Genomic DNA, 19645 nt, shown 5'->3' with positions numbered 1-19645 from the left:
GGCCCTTTTGATCATATTTAAAAAGGGTGACAATAATTCTGGAGTTGACTGTACATTTCACCACACTTCTTAATTGGGTTTTCAGTGTGAGGATAATTTAGTTTACTGAATATTCATCAGCCTCTGCTGATATTTTTATCTTTTCATAGAAGATATAACACAAAAAACCTTATTTTCCTTGAGTGAGGTTCCCATGACAGCTGTTCATGTCGATTGCATTACTCGTCCACTTTAACAGATTGTTGTTTTAGTTTTATTACAGTTTTATTCATATTTTGAATTAGCTTTATTTAGTTAATTTTCGTTTAATTTAACAATAGTCTTTCTTCGAACAGGTAGATGGTATATTGCAGGCAGATAACAACTGTGAAGACGATGTTGATGATGAAGCAATGGACAGATACATTGTACCACATCCTACACACCAGTATAAGGCTGAGTATTGAATGACTGATATGTTTCCTCTTACAGGGAGTTTGGAGAACTGGAGACTGGCCGGTTTGGAGACAAGGAAAAGGACACAGAGGTAGGTATCTCAGGTAAGGAATAACCACAAACCTGGAGTCCTAGTTGAGACCATAAAAATATCTTCTTTTGTGTTCAACAGGACGAAGAAACTCGATTTCTTATGATTTTGAATAATTTGAGAGTGAGCAAATTATGACTGATTTTTTATTTTTTATTTTGGGGTGAACTAACATCCATTGTGTTAAAACAAGTCACATCAGTCTCAAATGTATGCAATTTCAAACATTTCAAACACTGCAAAATAATCACCACAACAAATGTGTCCATTTTTTTTTACCATTTTAATGTATGTTTGTTAAAATGCAGTGCACTGATCCCTGAAAGACAACTGAGTAAATACTCATAAATATGTATGATGAGGCAAATATGGGTCACATGGCAGTCAGTGCCAAAGTGATGGTTGGCTCATGCAACATCTCTATTTTACATTAATAATACATTTATAATCTGCTTCTGTTATGTCAGCTTTTGTTCAAACTCCCTGTTAAACCAGTGGTCTAAGGGCTATACAACATTACATTGTCCATAGTTTTCTGGATCTCATGAGGTCCCTGCTTCCTCACTTTAAGCCCAAACAGTTTGATGAGTCAGTGGGTGCGTCTCAATCAGCTCCCTAGTTCAGTAGTCAGGGCACTGATCAGGGAGTCAGCCCATTGACTTATGTCCTGATCAGTGCCCTGACTAGTGAACTAGGGAGCTGATTGAGACGCAGGGAATGTTTTGATGCTCAGAGACCTTTTTTTTAGCTTTTAAGTGAATCAGGGCTAAATATTGCAAGCAATGGAAGCAATTGTGCCCTTAGAAGATGAGAGATTTGCATCCTTCGAGGTTCTTTGCTTGTGTATGTGTGGTTTTGATGAAGTCAGATTTTTTAGGAGTTTGTGAATAATCTGGTATCATCACTCTGTTGTTCTTGAGCCATACAGGTTGAAGTTCTGTTGAGACATTAAGCACAGTCAATTTCTAACCCTATAACCTTTTGAAGTTTGTTTGTAATTACACTCACAGTCAAAAACAAAAGTTCCCATACATATTTTATATGTATGGTCCAAAGGCTAGATTAATTTGATCAAAAATACTGTAAAACAGAAATACTGTGAAATATTATTAGAATTTAAAATACATTTTCTATTGTAAAATGTGTGTGTGTGTGTGTGTGTGTGTGTGTGTGTGTGTGTGTGTGTGTGTGTGTGTGTGTGTGTGTGTGTGTGTGTGTGTGTGTGTGTGTGTGTGTGTGTGTGTGTGTGTGTGTGTGTGTGTGTGTGTGTGTGTGTGTGTGTTCCTGTGATGCAGATCTTAGTTTCCAGCATTGTCACTCCAGTTCAGAAATCATTCTAACGCGAATTTGATGCTCAAGAAACATTTATTATCACTTTTGAAAACATTTGTGCTGCTTACTATGTTTGTGGAAACTTGAATACTGTCATGAATGCCAGCTGGAGTGCCCTAGATGTCCATTAGAGGGCACTCCTCACTAGTCTATTGTCATTTATCACTAACTACATTTCCCACAACCCATTGTCCGGACTAATTATGCCTGATTGCATCCATCTTGTTAACCCTGCCTATTTAAAAACCTGTGTGTTTACTTACTCATTGTGAAGTCTTTAGCATCAAACCAAAGACAATCAGATAATTTACAGATGACCTGATGTGATCTGTGATACACTTAGGGCCTATTTTCCGTCAGTTAAGGCTTAGATAATGGTGAGGGGAAAATCTATTTCCACATAGGCTAATCTATTTATGAATATAATTTGTTTATTCTGGTGGTATATAATGATTGTGTAACATGACTGTGTAATAAACCAGCCGGATCTCACGAAAATGCTTATAAATAGCACGTGTGCAATGTCATGGAATGTATTCACCAAAACTCATTTTAGCGTGCATATGATACGCACTTTATATACGAACCCCCCACCCCACCCCACCACACCTAGATAGAGCCACGAAGAGCGTGTCATACACGCCATAAAATGCGTAGGCTATCATATGAACGCCAAAATTAGTTTTGGCTTATACATTCCACGACATTGCACACTCGTAGGCTACTATACACATTTACATGTGATCGGGCTTGAAATGAATGGGGCTATCAAATGTGTGTAAATCAATTATTTGGACATAGGCAAGCGGGGCAATATTATTTCTATATTTACTATAAAACGCAATTGGCCGGGATTAACTGGGCAGAGGGATTCGAACAGCTTTCTGAACCAGGCTGAAGCGAGGCTTTGGATGTCATCATTGACGTCACTGCTGATACAAGCCTCGATACAGGCTTCACTGTATTATGGTATGACAATGATAATTGTTGTTACTGTTCTTTTATGTATTTAATTTAATTTAATTTTTAATGTAAAAAAATAAAAAATAAAGATATGCACTTCACTGAAAGCTTCCAGGATTTCTCACACACTCTGAAGCCTCTCCACAGGATATAACATCACTAGCTTGATCTGCTGCTGGTCTCGGATTTCCTGTTGTTGTTGTTTTTTACCTTTTGTTTGGTTCATGGATTATGTTTCTGGATTACCCCTTAATATTGACTGTGTTTGGATCCTCAACCCAAGTCTCGGAGCATTGAAACAGATACACTATCATCTAAAGGTTGTTTTTTTATTGATCAAATGTGACAGTGTATTTATAAGGTTACAAAAGATTTGTTTCAAATGCCTGCTGTTTTTAACATTCTACATATTCAACAAAGGATCCTGAAAACATATAGCATCACAGTTTCCACAAAAATATTAAGCAGAATGATTTCTGAAGGATTATGTGACACTGAAGACTGGAGTAATGATGCTGAAAATTCACACTTTGTCATCACAGGAATAAATTGCAATTTAAACATATTATAATATAAACCAGTTACTTTAAATTGTAAAAATATTTCACAATATTACTGTTTTTACTATATTTTATTTCAAATAATTGCAGCCTTGGATAGCATAAGAGACTTCTGTCAAAATAAAAAAAAATCTTAATGATTCCAAACTGTTGCATGGTAGTGTGTATGTATAAATAAAATATTAAATTAATTATTGCATAGTATTATATATAGCCTGGATACATATTTAGGTTTACAAAGGGCAATTTGTGAGTAGGATCTTGAATCGGGTGCAACAAACCTTTGTCTGGTCCACCAGACTTTTCAATTCAGGCTGCTTTGGATGAAATATTAAAAAATAATTTTCACTGCCCCAGCCCACCCACACTCCAACTTTTTCTTACCTGCGGTAAAGCACTGTGTTATTGCTGAGCAGCATGCAACACAGGCACACATCCCTCAGCCCAAGAATCAACAGCACAAGGCCGAGGTTCTGGGTCCTCTTGCCAAAATGGTTCATTTTCTGGATCATCCCCCTCATCTCTCATCAGGAGAAGACATTCTATCGTCTCAACCAAGTTATTTTGCGCCCACCAAACCGAAAAGGGTATCAACTGGAAGGTAGGAAATTTGTGCATTAGCTAAATGAATGCCTCATAAAACATTAACATTGAAAGTGAGCTATTCATAGTAAGCATAAAGACCTTAATCAGGGTAGATGGCAATATTGCATGTCTTCTTATTAACTTATATGGCAAGTAGTCGTGTAATAAGTGGGATAATGTACACCCAGCCAGTTCTTATCACAGAATAAACCCCTTCAGGGTGATGTAAGATCCTAATCACCCTGTCAGGGTTTATTCTTTGATAACAACCGGCTGGATGTATATTATCCCTTACCTAAAATCCACAGAACACACAGCCCTCACAGCCTCACAGTTTTCATTCCTTTTTGTGAATTTATTTTTTTTAACAGTAATTGTAAACAAAGAAAGAAAAAATTATAATTCCTGCCAAAAATTAAAGATACTGCTACCCTGGTCTATTGCAGCGTTATTGTATCTTTTTATAAATCACTGACAAGTGAAGTGAATAACACTGATTATATCTTCTTCACAGAACCTGTAAGTGGGTGAGATATATTAGGCAGCAAGTGAACATTTTGTAATTAAAGTTGATGTGTTAGAAGCTGGAAAAATGGGCAAGTGTAAGAATTTTAACAAGTTTGAAAATGGCCAAATAGTGATGGCTAGACGACTGGGTCAGAGAATATCCAAAACTGCAGCTCTTCTAGGTCTGCAGTGGTCAGAATCTATCAAAAGTGGTCCAAGGAAGGAACAGTGGTGAACCATTGACAGGGTCATGGGTGGCCAAGGCTCATTGATGCATGTGGGGGGCGAAGGCTGGCTAGACGAGCTACAGTAGTTCAAATTTATAATGTTCAGTTAATGCTGGTTCCGATAGAAAGGCGTCAGAATACACAGTGCATCGCAGTTTGTTGCGTAGCCGCAGACCAGTCAGAGTGCCCATGCTGACCTTTGTCCATTGTCGAAAGTGCCAACTGTGGGCATGTTAGCGTCAGAACTGGATGATAAAGCAATGGAAGAAGGTGGCATGGTCTGATGAATCTCTTTTACATCACGTGGATGGCCAGATATGTGAATGAACAAACAAATGGCACCAGGATGCACTATGGGAAGAAGGAAAGCCGGTGGAGGCAGTGTGATGCTTTGGGCAATGTTCTGGAAACAGTATTCCTCTTTCAGGAGCACAACAGAATTTGAGGTGTTGACTTGGCCTCCAAATTCCCCAGATTTCAATCCAATCGAGCATCATATGTGCTGAACAAACAAGTCCATGGATGCCCCACCTCGCAACTTACAATACTTAAAGGATCTGCTGCTAACATCTTGGTGCCATATAGATACCACAGCACACCTTCAGGATTCTAGTGGAGTCCATGCCTCGGCGGCAAAAGGGGGACCAATATTAGGAAGGTGTATACAAATAAAAAACAATTCAAAATATTAATAAAAAATGTAATAGTATCTCATTGATACTAAAACAGAGATACTTGACTGAACTTATATGTTTTACATGGCTTAACCTATCCTAAATAGGCATAACAGCCAAAACTAGCATACGGAATTAATTTTTGCAAAGCAGATCCTATAATAAAAATAGACATATTAACATTAATTTTCAGCTCACCTGTCTTTTTAAATACACCTGATAGCATCTGTCCATCACTCTTTCCATTAGTTCTGTTATAATGTCCACCACCACCTCCTCACCCTCCTCCTTTGTGAGCATGCTGTTCCAGGTGGACTCGGTTAGGAGGCCCGGTACAATGTCTACGGTCTCATCGGGCGGCAGTGGAGCAGCAGTAACTGGGACAGAATCGGTGCGACTTTTATCGCCCCGCGATTTGGCAGCTGAGCGACGCATGGTCTTCACTTCTCTGGCAAATATAAAATAAAAATAACTGGGAGCAAAGTGAGAGCAACAGGAACCAAAAATGCAGTCTTGGCTCGCTTTTGGAACATGCTATATACAGGTCCTTCTCAAAAAATTACCATATTGTGATAAAGTTCATTATTTTCCATAATGTAATGATAAACATTTAACTTTAATGTATTCAATGCGGCGCGGCATGGAGGCAATCAGCCTGTGGCACTGCTGTGTTATGATAAAACACAGTGGACCAACACCAGCAGCTGACATGGCACCCCAGACCATCACTGACTGTGGGTACTTGACACTGGACTTCAGGCATTTTGGCATTTCCTTCTCCCCAGTCTTCCTCCAGACTCTGGCACCTTGATTTCCGAATGACATGCAACATTTGAACAGCAGTCCAGTGCTGCTTCTCTGTAGCCCAGGTCAGGCGCTTCTGCCGCTGTTTCTGGTTCAAAAGTGGCTTGACCTGGGGAATGCGGCACCTGTAGCCCATTTCCTGCACACGCCTGTGCACGGTGGCTCTGGATGTTTCTACTCCAGACTCAGTCCACTGCTTCCGCGGGTCCTCCATGGTCTGGAATTGGTCCTTCTCCACAATCTTCCTCAGGGTCCGGTCACCTCTTCTCGTTGTGCAGCGGTTTTTGCCACACTTTTTCCCTCCCACAGACTTCCCACTGAGGTGCCTTGATACAGCACTCTGGGAACAGCCTATTCGTTCAGAAATTTCTTTCTGTGCCTTACCCTCTCGCTTGAGGGTGTCAATGATGGCCTTCTGGACAGCAGTCAGGTCGGCAGTCTTACCCATGATTGCGGTTTTGAGTAATGAACCAGGCTGGGAGTTTTTAAAAGCCTCAGGAATCTTTTGCAGGTGTTTAGAGTTAATTAGTTGATTCAGATGATTAGGTTGATAGCTCGTTTAGAGAACCTTTTCATGATATGCTAATTTTTTGAGACAGGAATTTTGGGTTTTCATGAGCTGTACGCCAAAATCATCAATATTAAAACAATAAAAGACTTGAAATATTTTTTAGTTGGTGTGCAATGAATCTAAAATATATGAAAGTTTAATTTTTATCATTACATTATGGAAAATAATGAACTTTATCACAATATGCAAATTTTTTGAGAAGGACCTGTATGTGTGTGTGTGTGTATATATATATATATATATATATATATATATATATATATATATATATATATATATATATATATATATATATATATATATATATATATGCTAATGCAGTACAATGTAGAATAAAAAAAAGATAAATTAATGAAGTTGTCAAAATGGGTAAATATCAGTAACTATAAAGTTTAGAGGTAAAATAAAATTATTCAAATGTTTGTTTTATCCATTGGTGAGGAGTGTCTGAATTAGGAATAGAATACTAGTATACTACTCTTACTTACATTACTCATGCCATATAAATTACACGAGTGAAATAGTAAGGGTACTATGCTAGTATGCTATCCTACCAACTCATATTCTGTTATATGGTATGCAAAAACAATATGCCAAAACAAAATTTCCAAATACATAATATTCGAGAAACAGTAACTAGTCGAAAAGTTCTGGATCACCTACTACTTTCCGTAGAGATACTGAAGTGTGTAACTAATGGACACTTTACTAGTAGTACCCATATTCATACTAGAACATACTTTTTTAAGAGTCTAAAGTAAATTCAAATTCAAATGTAGTGCCTACTCAGACATGCAATTTATGATGCAGGGCAACAATATTCCATATTCATTTAAATAAGTGCAAGTACACATTTAATGAAGTTGCTATTTAGTACATTAAATAAAATAACTTTAAATAAAATATAAAATAACTCTCTACAGTTAAAATTATAATTATGAAACTTTGCATGTGCTTTGGTATGTTCATCAAAATAAGCATGGCAAAATATTGTTAAAACAATGATTTTGCATGTCTGCTTTATTGAAAAACAAATAGGACTTTTTACACGTGTAATGTTAAGTTAAGAAACAGCAACGTGATAATTTAATGAATGGGAAATATTTGTATTTATTTAAGACTTGAAGTAGTGTTACAGAGCAAGTGCACATTTTCACACTTCTTTTTCACAAGGATCCCTTCAAAAGTTATACAATTAAAGTAAGCGCGTAATTTGCAACAACATTTTAAAAACAGTTAAGCACTGAGCACTCGACACATGAAGGATGACATATTATCAGGGTTGCCAACTTTTAAGTTCAGGTTGGAGTGAGATTTTTTGGGGGCCGGGGTGGGGGGGGGGGGGTAATCGGGGTGGGGGGGGGGTAATGCTTTTGATCTTGATTCAGTATCAGTTTATATCTAGTATATATACTGTACATAATAATATGTTTGTTTTGGCACTAGTTTAAAGATTTCTTGGGTCAAATTATATGTGCCATTCCTTAATATTCACTTGTGAGTGCTTATATAAGTATCATTATTCATTAAAAAGATTAGGATGCAAGTTATTTAAGTTTTGAAAATTCACATTTAAAGAAATCTAGTGTTTGATCATCATATCTAAATATTTATTAGAATGCAAAGACTGCAATATATTTTTGAGCAACTAGATTAGATACATGTATATTTATTAAAGAGCCATAAGGCACCTAATGGCATTACAAATAAACATTAATATTTTTTAGTCACAAAATGACTCTAATTTGCCTCTTTGAATTGGAATTCTCTATTTTAATATTAATTACTACACTAGTTGTAATATAAATTTTAGAAGAAATACAAATATTAGAAGAAAAATATTTTAAGTGGTCATTTATTGAAAATAATTGTTGCACAAATAGTATTTAGTACCAAAAGATCTCCTCAAAATATTCAATAAATATAATTTAATGAGTATAAGTGTGATCTATTAGTAAGGAATACCTGAGGGCTAAATACAAGAATAACATTAATGTTAACAATGTTGAATCTCTATCACTCTCCATAATAAAACGATCCTGTAAATATGGCTGACTTAATAATCAATAAACACTAACACTATGCTGTACTGTTTACCAAAACTTGCAGCAAACATCTATATGGTGAAACTGTTGTGTATCCGCTTAAGCCATTTTAATTGCATTGGCAGAGCGCTAGAAGTATTGAGCGCTCATGGGCCACGTGACCAGCGCGCACCGCAGGGAGACGAGAGCCTGCAACTCCGCTTTTCAACGCCTCTGGCTTTAACATTATGCCACATTAGCGCCAAAACGCTATTTATTGTTTGAATTTCATTAAAACACATTTAAAAAAATTAAAGCTTATAGCTTTGTTTAATATCAAAAGCAGGTTTGGCAATTTGGCGTGAGATTGAGTTGGGCGGAGTGAGAGCGTGAGACAGAGCCTTAAAGCGTGAGAATCACGCCAGATGCGTGAGAGTTGGCAACCCTGTATTATATCGGTAACATTAAAAACCTTACCTGTATATCTGTTGTTGATCCGGTTGCCAAGCAGCAAGGCGCCTCTGTTGATGACGACAGCGGAAACGACGAGATACTGCAGCCATATGTCGCAGCCATTTCAGAACAGCAATATTAGGCCAGCGGTCAACGGGCAGAGTTTTACAACAGACCTAAGTAGAAAAGAATTATGGCGGAGAGCACGGTATGTTGGTGTTTTTGTAATGCGTTGTGTTATTTTAACCTCATCGCTGAACGCTAGCACTTTTGGTGCACGCGCGGCTTCCGCTTGAAAAGGCGGTCTGGAGTCTGCAGTGCCATGTTGATTTGAACGTGACCAATAGTGTCTATGGCGGAATCACGGAAGTGAATCCTTGTAGCGTTACAAACTCTGGTCGCAATTAATTTAATAAAGTAAACGTTTTAACGCCTCTTGAATTGCCTTCTGCATTATCCCTATCTCTCTCATTGCGTCAGCGTGTGTGTAAGGTTCTGCAAATAAACAAAGTTACGAAATTAATAGACCAGTGAAGTTTGAATCTTCCTTTTCTGAGTCGTTACCTATTTATTGTTTCGCTATTAAACGGCTGTTGATATCTCAAATCTAACGCGGTCCGGTGTGACAGAGATTTTAAACAGTTCACAGAAAAATTAACATTCTGATATAATTTACTCACCCTCGTTGCATTCCAAACCTATATTGGTTGTGAAACACAAATTAAGATGTTTTGAATGAAACCTAAGAAAGTCCCTTTGTTCAAAGTCAATTCCTCTACAATTTTGATGCTTCAAAAAGTTCAAATGAGACTGAACAGATTAGTTTAGGATTTATTCACATAAATATTGATCAATAGATCACATCAAAAAAGCTGTGATAGCACGTTTTAACTTAAAGTTACTTCAAAATCAATGAGGTTCTTGGAAATATGTGAGTTGATCAAATGTATGAATGGATCCATAAATGTTAAATTAGTTTATCATATAAAGGGATGTTTCTCTTAATGTTCTATATGGATCACCTTTACATAAAATTTTCTTTATCAGCACTTAAAGTGTCAAAATTTGCCTACATAGACTTTCAATGGTGGGATAGAAATAAATGTATGTATGTTAGATGAATGAAAGTAATGTTTTGGCCAAGTAAATGAAGACAACATGTTCATTTTTGGGTGAAATAGAGGGGTGAACTAGAGGGGAAAGAGGGTAGCCCAGTACCTATGTATTAAATGGATATATCCATTTAATAATGGATATATCCATTTAATACTTGTATTAAATGGATATATCCTATGTATTAAATTATCCTATGTATTAAATGGATATATCCATTTAATAATGGATATATCCATTTAATACATAGGTACTGGCCTACCCTCTATGCAGTGCCTGGTTATAAACAAATGTTGTCTTAACTATGTTTTTTTTTTCCTTTGCAGGGTCATATTACAATTCAGAAAGGTCAAACATTCCCTCAGTTGCAGAAATGCACAAAATGCTGCAACAATTTTCATTGTCCCTTTTGTATGACCAGTGTATTTAAGCCCTGCAGACTGGACAAAGTCAAATTACATCTGAAAAGCCACTGTAAGAAAGCAGTTGTCCACGGAGGTATGAGTATATAGCATAGTGTACATATACTGTATATGTGTGTATAATGTGTAGAATGTATTTGAGCCAAATCTTCATGACCACCTGCCTAATATGTTGTTTGTCCACTGTGTGCTGCTAAACCAGCACCGACCTCGACTAACCTAGTTGTTCCTCCAGCACATCCCAATAATCCACCCATAATCCTCATTAAAATGATGTGTGACTTGGCTCGGCCAGATGGGGTAGCCTTTGTTGCCATCGTCCGTTGATGATCCTTGGACGCCCAAACACCCTGTAACCAGTTTGTGGTTTGTCCCTCCTCTGACCACTGTTAGTACATTTTCACCACTTCTGACCAGGAGCATTTCACAATTCCTTGCCGTTTCAGAGATACTCTGACCCAGACGCCTTTCCATAACAATTTGGCCCTTGCCAAAGTTGCTCAGATCTTTATTCCTGCCCATTTCTCCTGCATCCAAAACATTGATTAAGAGAACTGATTGTGTGCTTACCATCGAATCTACCCAGACTTTAATATGTGGCCTGGTTTGGAGATGATCAATGATTTTCACGTCACCTGTGACTGGTCATAATGTTTTGGCTCATCAATGTATGCATGTAGCATAAATACATTTTACCTCAATATTTTACCAATAACAATTTGTTTTTTTCAGACTTCACTTTTCACAGGTGTGGACTGGGCTGTAGACCATCACTTCATTTTCATTGTATGTACTGTTCCTCAACAATTATGAGGAGAGATGATTTTAAAAACCATTTACAAGTCTGTAAACATAATCCACATTCAGAATCAGCCACAAAAAAGCTGTCAAGTACCAGTACAGCAGTGACCGCTCGAAAAATCATAAACACACCATCAATCATCAATACAACAGGGACAATTCCTTCAATCATATCCACACCGTCAGCCACCAGTACAGGCGTGACCGCTTTAGGGGTCATAGATGGGCCGTCACCCACAAGTACAGATGTGACCGCTTTGGGGGAAAAAGATGGAGAGTCACCCACCAGTATAGACATGACCGATTTGGGGATCAAAGATTGGCCATCGCCCACAAATAAAGGCAAGATTCGCGTGCGTCCTGTTATAAAAAAAAAATGCCCAATGTGCAGTGTCCTCATCAATAAAAACAATCTACAAAAACATATTGAACGGAAACACTCCGATCAGTCAGAATTGGACATTGGCGACACATTTCAACTTACAAGCCAGTGTATAGATGAGACAAATGGGATATTTACAGTTCTTAAAGTTGTAAAAGGCCACAGCGTCCCACTTCACGTACAATACAAGACGATGGGAGAAAAGCACGAAATTCTCTGCGAATCGAACGAGTGCCAGTTTAACATTGACATTGCGCAGAGGAGCGGTATCACGTCGTACCAGTGCGTGCATATCAGTGCAGCGAGCTTTTGCAAGTCTTCAGCTGAACCAGTGTCACTCAAGGAAGACGTTTTAACGGAGATGGTGAGAGGAAAATGGTTCAGCGAGAAAAAGAAAAAAGAATGCCTTGCTCTGCAACAGCTTGCCAATAGTAGCTGCGTACCGCTTTCCGTTAACACCTCGACTGGCATCTCGACAACAAAACAGTTCATTTCGGTTTTTGAGCCCAGTGTGTCCTCCTTTAGTCGTTTGGGCCGTGTCATGGTTGTTTATAACACCAAGTTGAACACGTGGCACTGTCCCTGTACCAAAGTGCGACGCTCATGTCTGCACAAATACGTTGCCAAATGGCATCTATTTCAAACGCACCGTGAGCTATTGAGTACCGATGGGTCATCACACCACACGCCACATTCAGAAGAGGAAGGTGCCACAGAGGACATTCATGTGTATCCCCCGAAAGGCCTGGGACTGGAGTTTATGGTGAATTACATTCTTCAGATCAAAAAGATGCCTACTGTTCTTCCAGAAGAGATGCGCATACCATCGCCACACAAGGATTACCCACGCAACCTTTGTCCGAATGAAACCTTATGTCAGGGATGTCCAGGCGAAGTCCCTCTCAGTGACCCTATTCTAATAACACAGAATGCCAAGATAGTGACCAATTGGTGCATTATTGAAGGTAGGATATTTTGTACTTATGCTTGCGCTCTATTCAGCTACATTGTCCTTTAATGTATTACTTGTTTTAATTGCTAGATGTTGCCACATACTGCAAGCAGTGCCCGCAGTGTGCAATGTTTTATCGTTACCAAGAGTGGAAAGACGGCCTCCATAACTTCAATGATCACATCATCCTTGACATACCTTTGTGCTTAACCTTCAGGAACCTTCTACAGGTAATACAGTCTGGCTAGAGTCAGTGATATTTTTCTTTTTTTTTGTCCTGTTTATTCATTTATTCACAAATATAGTCACAAATATCTTGGTGGTTCAACTGTCCTTGTATCATAATACCTTCATTAGGAGAAGGTAATTCTTGAAAATAAAACCTAATTAAAGGGATAGTTCACCCAAAAATGAAAATTAGCCCATGATTTACTCACCCTCAAGTCATCCTAGGTATATGACTTTCTTCTTTCAGATGTATACAATCATACATCTGAAAGAAGAAAGTTATATTTTAGAGTTATATTTTTAAAAGTCCTGGCTAATCCAAGCTTTATAATGATAGGGATTGTTGCTCTGTTTTTGAAGTCCATAAAAATGCATCTGTCGGTCAAATAACGTGCTCCATATTGCTCCGGGAGGTTAATAAAGGTATTCTGAAGCAAATCGTTGCTTTTATGTAAGAAAATATCCATTTTTAAAACTTCCGATTGATCGCCTTCCGTGGAAAAGTGTTGAAAGTGCCTTATTGGAGTTCAAGATGCGTACGCGATGTCTGACGTGCGCACCTGGGGTGCTTCTCAATATCGCTCCTCGTTTCCTCGCTCCTCCGTCCTCCATCCTATGACCCGGAACCGATGGAGCTCAGCCATCTTGTAGGAGATCTCAATTCTCTAATTGCACCGCGAGGATAGAGGAGTGAGGAGGCTTCCTGAGGAGTCATGAGCGAGGATACACAGGTGGATCCTTTGCGGAAGTATTTTATCGATTAAACGTGACGCAAGCATTCATTCTCCTCCCCCTTCATATCGTACCACAGTTTATTCATTATTATTATTATGTTTACATGTACAAGACACAAATGTATATCAAATAACAACAACTGACAGTTGCAGAATTATATCAAAGCAGAAGAAAATGAAAGAAACTAATAGAAACTAATACTATGCAATGAATACAAAACAGTTAATAACTGGAATTCGTTGTTAATAATATCTGGTAATATTAATTAAAATATGGACAAATGTGGTATTTTGTGGAGGCTGAAGCTTACAATATAAATAGTTATCTCTACTGTTCAAGAATCCCGATTAAATCCAGCGGTGCAGAGTCATCATTAACTGATGACGATTTAAAGGGAGCGAGGATATATCATTTCACTTGATTCAATTCCTCCGTCCTCACGTCCTTCCCTCGCATCCTGCAGAGGTGGAGCTAAGGAGCGAGGAAAGGAAACAAGGATGCACAAATAAGAATTGGGAAGCACCCCCGGTAGTGTAAGCAGTTGAACTGCAGAGGCACTTTCAACACATTCACTTTTTTCTCAGTGAACACTGATCTGCCGAAACTTTTACTTTATAAAATTTTAAACATGGAAATTTGTCGTACACAAATGCATCAATTTGTTTCAGAAGGCCTTTATTAACCTCCCAGAGCCGTGTCAAGCACGTTATTTTACAGACAGATGCATTTTTATGGACTTGAAAAACAGAGCAACAATCCCTGCCATTATAAATTTGGATTAGCCAGGACTTTTTTAATATAACTCAACTTTTATTCGTCTGAAAGAAGAATGTCTATACACCTAGGATGACTTGAGGGTGAGTAAATCATGGGCTAATTTTAATTTTAGGGTGAACTATCCGTTTAAGTAGTTACATAATATTTTATTATTATTTTAAATAAAACATTTCAATACAACTGGTTATTATTTGAATTTTTATTTTCAACCAAATTCAAATTCATGTGGTCCAACATGCAGAAATAAATAATCATAGATTATTTTTAAAAGGTTTTTCTTCATCATGAACATTTTACTTCACTTTATGTGACTGATTCAATAAATGTGTTATTTTATATTCATATATTAATAGTTTTCTCTCTCTCTCTCTCTCTCTCTCTCTCTCTCTCTCTCTCTCTCTCTCTCTCTCTCTCTCTCTCTCTCTCTCTCTCTCTCTCTCTCTCTCAGGTCCATACTTCAGTGAGCAGAGCAGTTGCATTTTTACAGCTTATGACAGGTGTGGAGTTTCCACCTCCAGACACAATGCTGCAGGCATATTTACAGTTTGAAGCCCTCACAGATCATGAATACAAATACTCATGCCCCTCCTGCGGAGATCATCCCCCAGTGGTGATCTTGGGTGTACACAAACCGAGCACTTCTCACTTATCAGGTAAAAATTTGATAATGTTGTTCATCTGCCAGATTGTTTCTTTGATACTTTTTGTGACATGTTTTTGTCATAGTAAAATACTCATTATGTTATGTTTTCAGAAAATGACATTAAAGAGCCGCCAGAGAATTTTAAAGGGGAGGTCAATCTGGAAAAGTTCTGGGAGGCATTATCCAAAGAGATGATTTGTCGAGGATTTGTTGAAAGTACATGCATAAAGTGCTTATTACACTATATTGTGGACTATTGAAAATAATGCTTTATCTAATTTTTTTGTCCCCTACTGTTTTAGATGAAGGAAGTAATCCATTCGCAGTTCCACCAAATTATCACTTTTGGGCTCCTTGGATAGGCAAGAACACACGAAAGTCAGACACTGTGTTAAACACAGAGTTTGAGAAAGTCCATACTTCAAAGACTGCAACAGATATTTTAGAAATGAAAATTACAGAGGATAAACTCACTGAAGAACTTTTCAAACAGAAGGTTTGCTCTATGAGTAGAACAACATTTTTAGTGCTTTTTTTTTGTTGCATAAATTCAAATGAACATATATGGAATAATACTCTTTTTGATAGGATGATGTGATTAGAAGTTTATGCAACGAGTGTGGTGTGGACTCCACCGGATCTCGCAGTGATCTCCTTCTTAGATTGGCCAGTGAAATGAAATCCAGGCAAACATGTGACAAAATCTATGCAAAAATCTGGAGTTGTTCTGGTGAGCTTAATGTTTATTCTACTGTTTTAACTGCATTCCCCTAAATGTTTGCTATTGTGGAATTATTGCCAATATATGAAAATTATATAACAACTGCTTCTAATATTTAAACAGGAAATTATATCATAGAATGGATCCCTGCATACCCTAATTTTGTGTCAAGGTCAAAAAAATTATAATTTTAAATAAAATAATTTAAAGGGGGGGTGAAACACTCAGTTTCAGTCAATCTCATGTCAGTCTTGAGTACCTATAGAGTAGTATTGCATCCTTCATATCTCCGAAAAGTCTTTAGTTTTATTATATTTATAAAATAAATATATCTTTCCGGAAAATAACGAGCGCTTGGAGGCCTATCGTGTGGGCGGAGCTAAAGAATGACGAATGCGCACAAAGCGGTGACGTCCTCGAGCGTGGAGAAACCCATGGCTATCGATTCTCAGCTAATATAGATATGATCCAGAATCAGATTCGGAGGCTGAAATAAATTGAACAGGAGAAACAGCAACAGCAGGACGTCCGTCTCTGTGGTATGTACTGTATTTAGTGGCCTGTCAACATTTGTGTGTCTTTACTCGCAGTTTATGAGGACATGATTCGGTTTATGGACTATTGTATGCGACTAAACCTTAGCAGTAGCAAGCAAAACGGTCTTGCACGTCAGACTAGTGTAACGTTATACATAGAACAACAATGGAGTCCGTTAGCGCATTTGAATGACGAAGCACGCGATCGTGTCGTTTACTGATGTTTACTCATGCGACGGTAGCCAATAGCAGAGACATTTGAAGCAGTTTTACTCACCGGCTGCTTCCAAAGCATGACCGAACCTTTATCGCTGGGACCGCTCTGTCAAAAACACACTTCTTTGGTATGATTTGGTGAAGTCCTGACAGCAGTGAACGGTGGAGATCCACTTTGCGACGCGACTGAAGCGATGTTGTGAAGCTTCCCGTCATTTCTGCGTTCAAATCGGTTCAAATGCAGCGCTGCCTTCCCGGAATGCTGTGCTGAAGAGTTGAAGTCGCTCGACATCACCCATAGGAATAAAGTGGAGCGCGGCGTGACAGAAGTATTCATGGACGACTGGATCTGCAGCTGAGAGAGTGTTTATGGCCGTGCATTTCCTCTCTCGCTCTAGTCACGTGTGCACGCACCCTACCGGGAGAAGAGCCGTACGGCCCATACAAGGACCTTCCGCTCTGTTCACGTCAAGCCGACCCAAACTCTCCGAAACTTGTGAGAAACCGGAAGGAGTATTTTTGACACAGAAATACTCTATCAAACGTCCAACATTAGTTTTTGAAACTTTGTCTATGTTTAGGATGGGAATCCAAGTCTTTAACAGTGTAAAAAGCTCAGTATGCATGAAACAGCATCCCCCCCCCCCCCCTAATCTGTTAGAGACAAGGCAAAGTTGGTAAAAATGCTTTTACCCCATAAAATATTTATGAAGTAATAATGAATTACATTTGTAAAAAAAAATACCTTTTTACCTTGAAACGTATACACTACTGTTAAAGATCAAGCAATAAAAACAGTTTATATTTGTATAGATTTTATTGCTGTGATGCAAAGCTGAAATTTTAGCATCATTACTCCAGTCTTCAGCATCACATGATCTCTCAGAAATCCTTCTAATATACTGATTTAATGCTCAAGAAACATGTATTATCATCATCAATTTTTTTAACATTATAAAACTCATTACTGTCACTTTTGATCAATTTAATGCATGCATAAACATTTCTTTAAAGACAAAAATTCTTACTGACCCCAAGTTTTAGTGTATTTTAAAAGTAACAAAAATAATAATAATAAAGGATATAGATTTAAATGTTTTAATGATTTTTCCTGTTCTTTGTTCAATTTTTTATTATTAATGTTATTTTCTTCTCTTTTCTGTTTTTCTGTTCATTTTAGGAAGCTGGGGAGTCATTATGTGCCCCTGTGGAATTGTTTACAGTCTAAAATGCAATCTCCGAGCTGCAAGCCCCCGAGACTTTGCCGATTTGCTGTTATCATGGCAACATATTCCTAATGTTATAATTTATGACTTTGCACAGGGTCTAGCTACGCACACCAATCTAAGGGAAACTGAAAAGGTTCACTTCTCTCCATTTGAAGGACGATTGGTGGAGCCAACTCAAGCTAACATAGACCTGGCCAAACGTGGACAGCTGAAAGTGTCACTGCCTTGGCTGAGTGATAAAATGGAAATGACGGATCCTCTCAGTCACCCGGTGACCGGTTCATCTGATCATTATGTACTTCATGAAAGCAACACAAAAGATTTTCTGAGGAAGCCCTCACTCGTGCCTCAGCTGGCTGGCAAAGTGAATGGTGAGGTTGCAGAGCAACTATTTGCTAAAATGAAGAAAAACAACTACTTCTTGAACATGTCATCAACGCATGTGTTTCTAATGAGGAACATCATTCACCACTATAATGAAAACAAGGCCAGCAAAGCAAGCACCAGATTAACAAAGAGTTCTGGATCAAACTTGCTGACTGATGCGTATGGACAAGCTGTGTTGGGTAAATTTGTGTAAATGATATTAAACAACAGAAATGTAGTGGAGAGACATTGATAAATAAATACAGACTTATAACTTTAGATTTGTTTGTGTTGTAATAGAAAATCCAGGAGGAACCATATGCACAGATGGGACTGAGGACTCAATCCTGCCATCTCTGATGGACCTGAGCAGTATGTGCTTTTATTGTCCTATAAATTATCCTAATGATGTGTTGCAACAAACGGTTACCAGTAGTGTATGTTGGGGTTGTCAACAGTGGTACACAGACTATGATTTTAGTTCACTTTTTAAATGTATTAATAGCACATATGTTCCATATACATATAAAATTGTTCTTTTCTGTCTTAAAGCTTGACTGGGACTGCAGTACAGACAACCCACTGGAATTGGAAATAATATTGTAAAATCCCATTATCCAATGGCTTTAAATTAAATCTTAATGACTGTTAGTTAGTTAAAACCAAAAGACTGGGAAACCTTTAAGATATTTTTTTCCTAATAATATGCATTCAAAGACTGCATTGTGATTTCTGAATACTGGATGTTATTTATGTTTTTGTTTTGTTTTTTGTAGCATTGCATTATTGTCTGCAATTTTTTTAGCTTATTAGAATTATTATTTTAAGTTCACTATTTTTATATTTCTGCAGGACTGTTAATATAGTTGACATTTAGTTTGAGTATTTCAGTTGTGATGTTTAATTTGTTTTAGTTGTACTTAAAGTAGTATCAATGTTGATGGCATATTATTGTGTTAAATATGATTAAACATTCATGACTAAAAACTACAGTGTTCTTAAGTACTGTTTGCAGCATCACAAACAAGAAAGGAATTATATTATCACAGTTAAATATTTATTTAAATGTATTAAAGCATAGAGGTAGATTTTATGGGGGTAATAACATTTTGCTTTCATTTTTTTTATTTATGTAAAGGTAGATTTGTTAAAGTTGCTCCAAGTTTGGTGTCATTTAAAAATAATTTTAATTACTTAAAATATCTATTTAATAACCTTTATATATATATATACACACACACACACACATATATATACACACACACATATATACAATATTTTATTATTATTACAATTAT

The 19645-nt window shown here is 37.5% G+C and overlaps 2 protein-coding genes across 4 annotated transcripts; one reads left to right on the top strand and one right to left on the bottom strand.

Annotated features, from left to right (window-relative positions):
* Positions 1-839: 839 nt before the first annotated feature.
* Positions 840-9381, bottom strand: LOC137041196 (uncharacterized protein C2orf81 homolog). Of its 2 annotated transcripts, none has more exons than XM_067417223.1 (4): positions 9251-9381; positions 5573-5822; positions 3766-3975; positions 840-1463 (listed from the first exon to the last, which is right to left on the bottom strand). In XM_067417223.1, the coding sequence occupies exons 1-3, from the start codon at positions 9334-9336 to the stop codon at positions 3784-3786; spliced, it is 528 nt and encodes a 175-aa protein (XP_067273324.1). In that variant the 5' UTR covers positions 9337-9381; the 3' UTR covers positions 840-1463; positions 3766-3783. The 2 variants fall into 2 exon arrangements, with proteins under 2 accessions (XP_067273324.1, XP_067273325.1); XM_067417224.1 differs by having other exon boundaries at positions 5573-5817; positions 9251-9282.
* LOC137041864 (uncharacterized) lies at positions 9313-19369 on the top strand. 2 transcript variants are annotated; one of them, XM_067418538.1, is made up of 11 exons: positions 9313-9434; positions 10666-10837; positions 11494-12909; positions 12987-13126; positions 15085-15289; positions 15391-15495; positions 15582-15775; positions 15868-16009; positions 17933-18547; positions 18648-18719; positions 18900-19369. In XM_067418538.1, the coding sequence occupies exons 1-11, from the start codon at positions 9420-9422 to the stop codon at positions 18902-18904; spliced, it is 3081 nt and encodes a 1026-aa protein (XP_067274639.1). In that variant the 5' UTR covers positions 9313-9419; the 3' UTR covers positions 18905-19369. The 2 variants fall into 2 exon arrangements, with proteins under 2 accessions (XP_067274639.1, XP_067274638.1); XM_067418537.1 differs by lacking the exon at positions 9313-9434 and having other exon boundaries at positions 10704-10837; positions 10997-12909; positions 18900-19365.
* The last annotated feature ends 276 nt before the right edge of the window (positions 19370-19645 follow it).

The sequence above is a fragment of the Pseudorasbora parva genome, chromosome 15 (assembly GCF_024679245.1).
Source record: "Pseudorasbora parva isolate DD20220531a chromosome 15, ASM2467924v1, whole genome shotgun sequence".
NCBI classification, from domain to species: domain Eukaryota; kingdom Metazoa; phylum Chordata; class Actinopteri; order Cypriniformes; family Gobionidae; genus Pseudorasbora; species Pseudorasbora parva.
The sequence above is the reverse complement of the archived record's forward strand: the minus strand, read 5'-3'. Positions and strand labels throughout refer to the sequence as shown.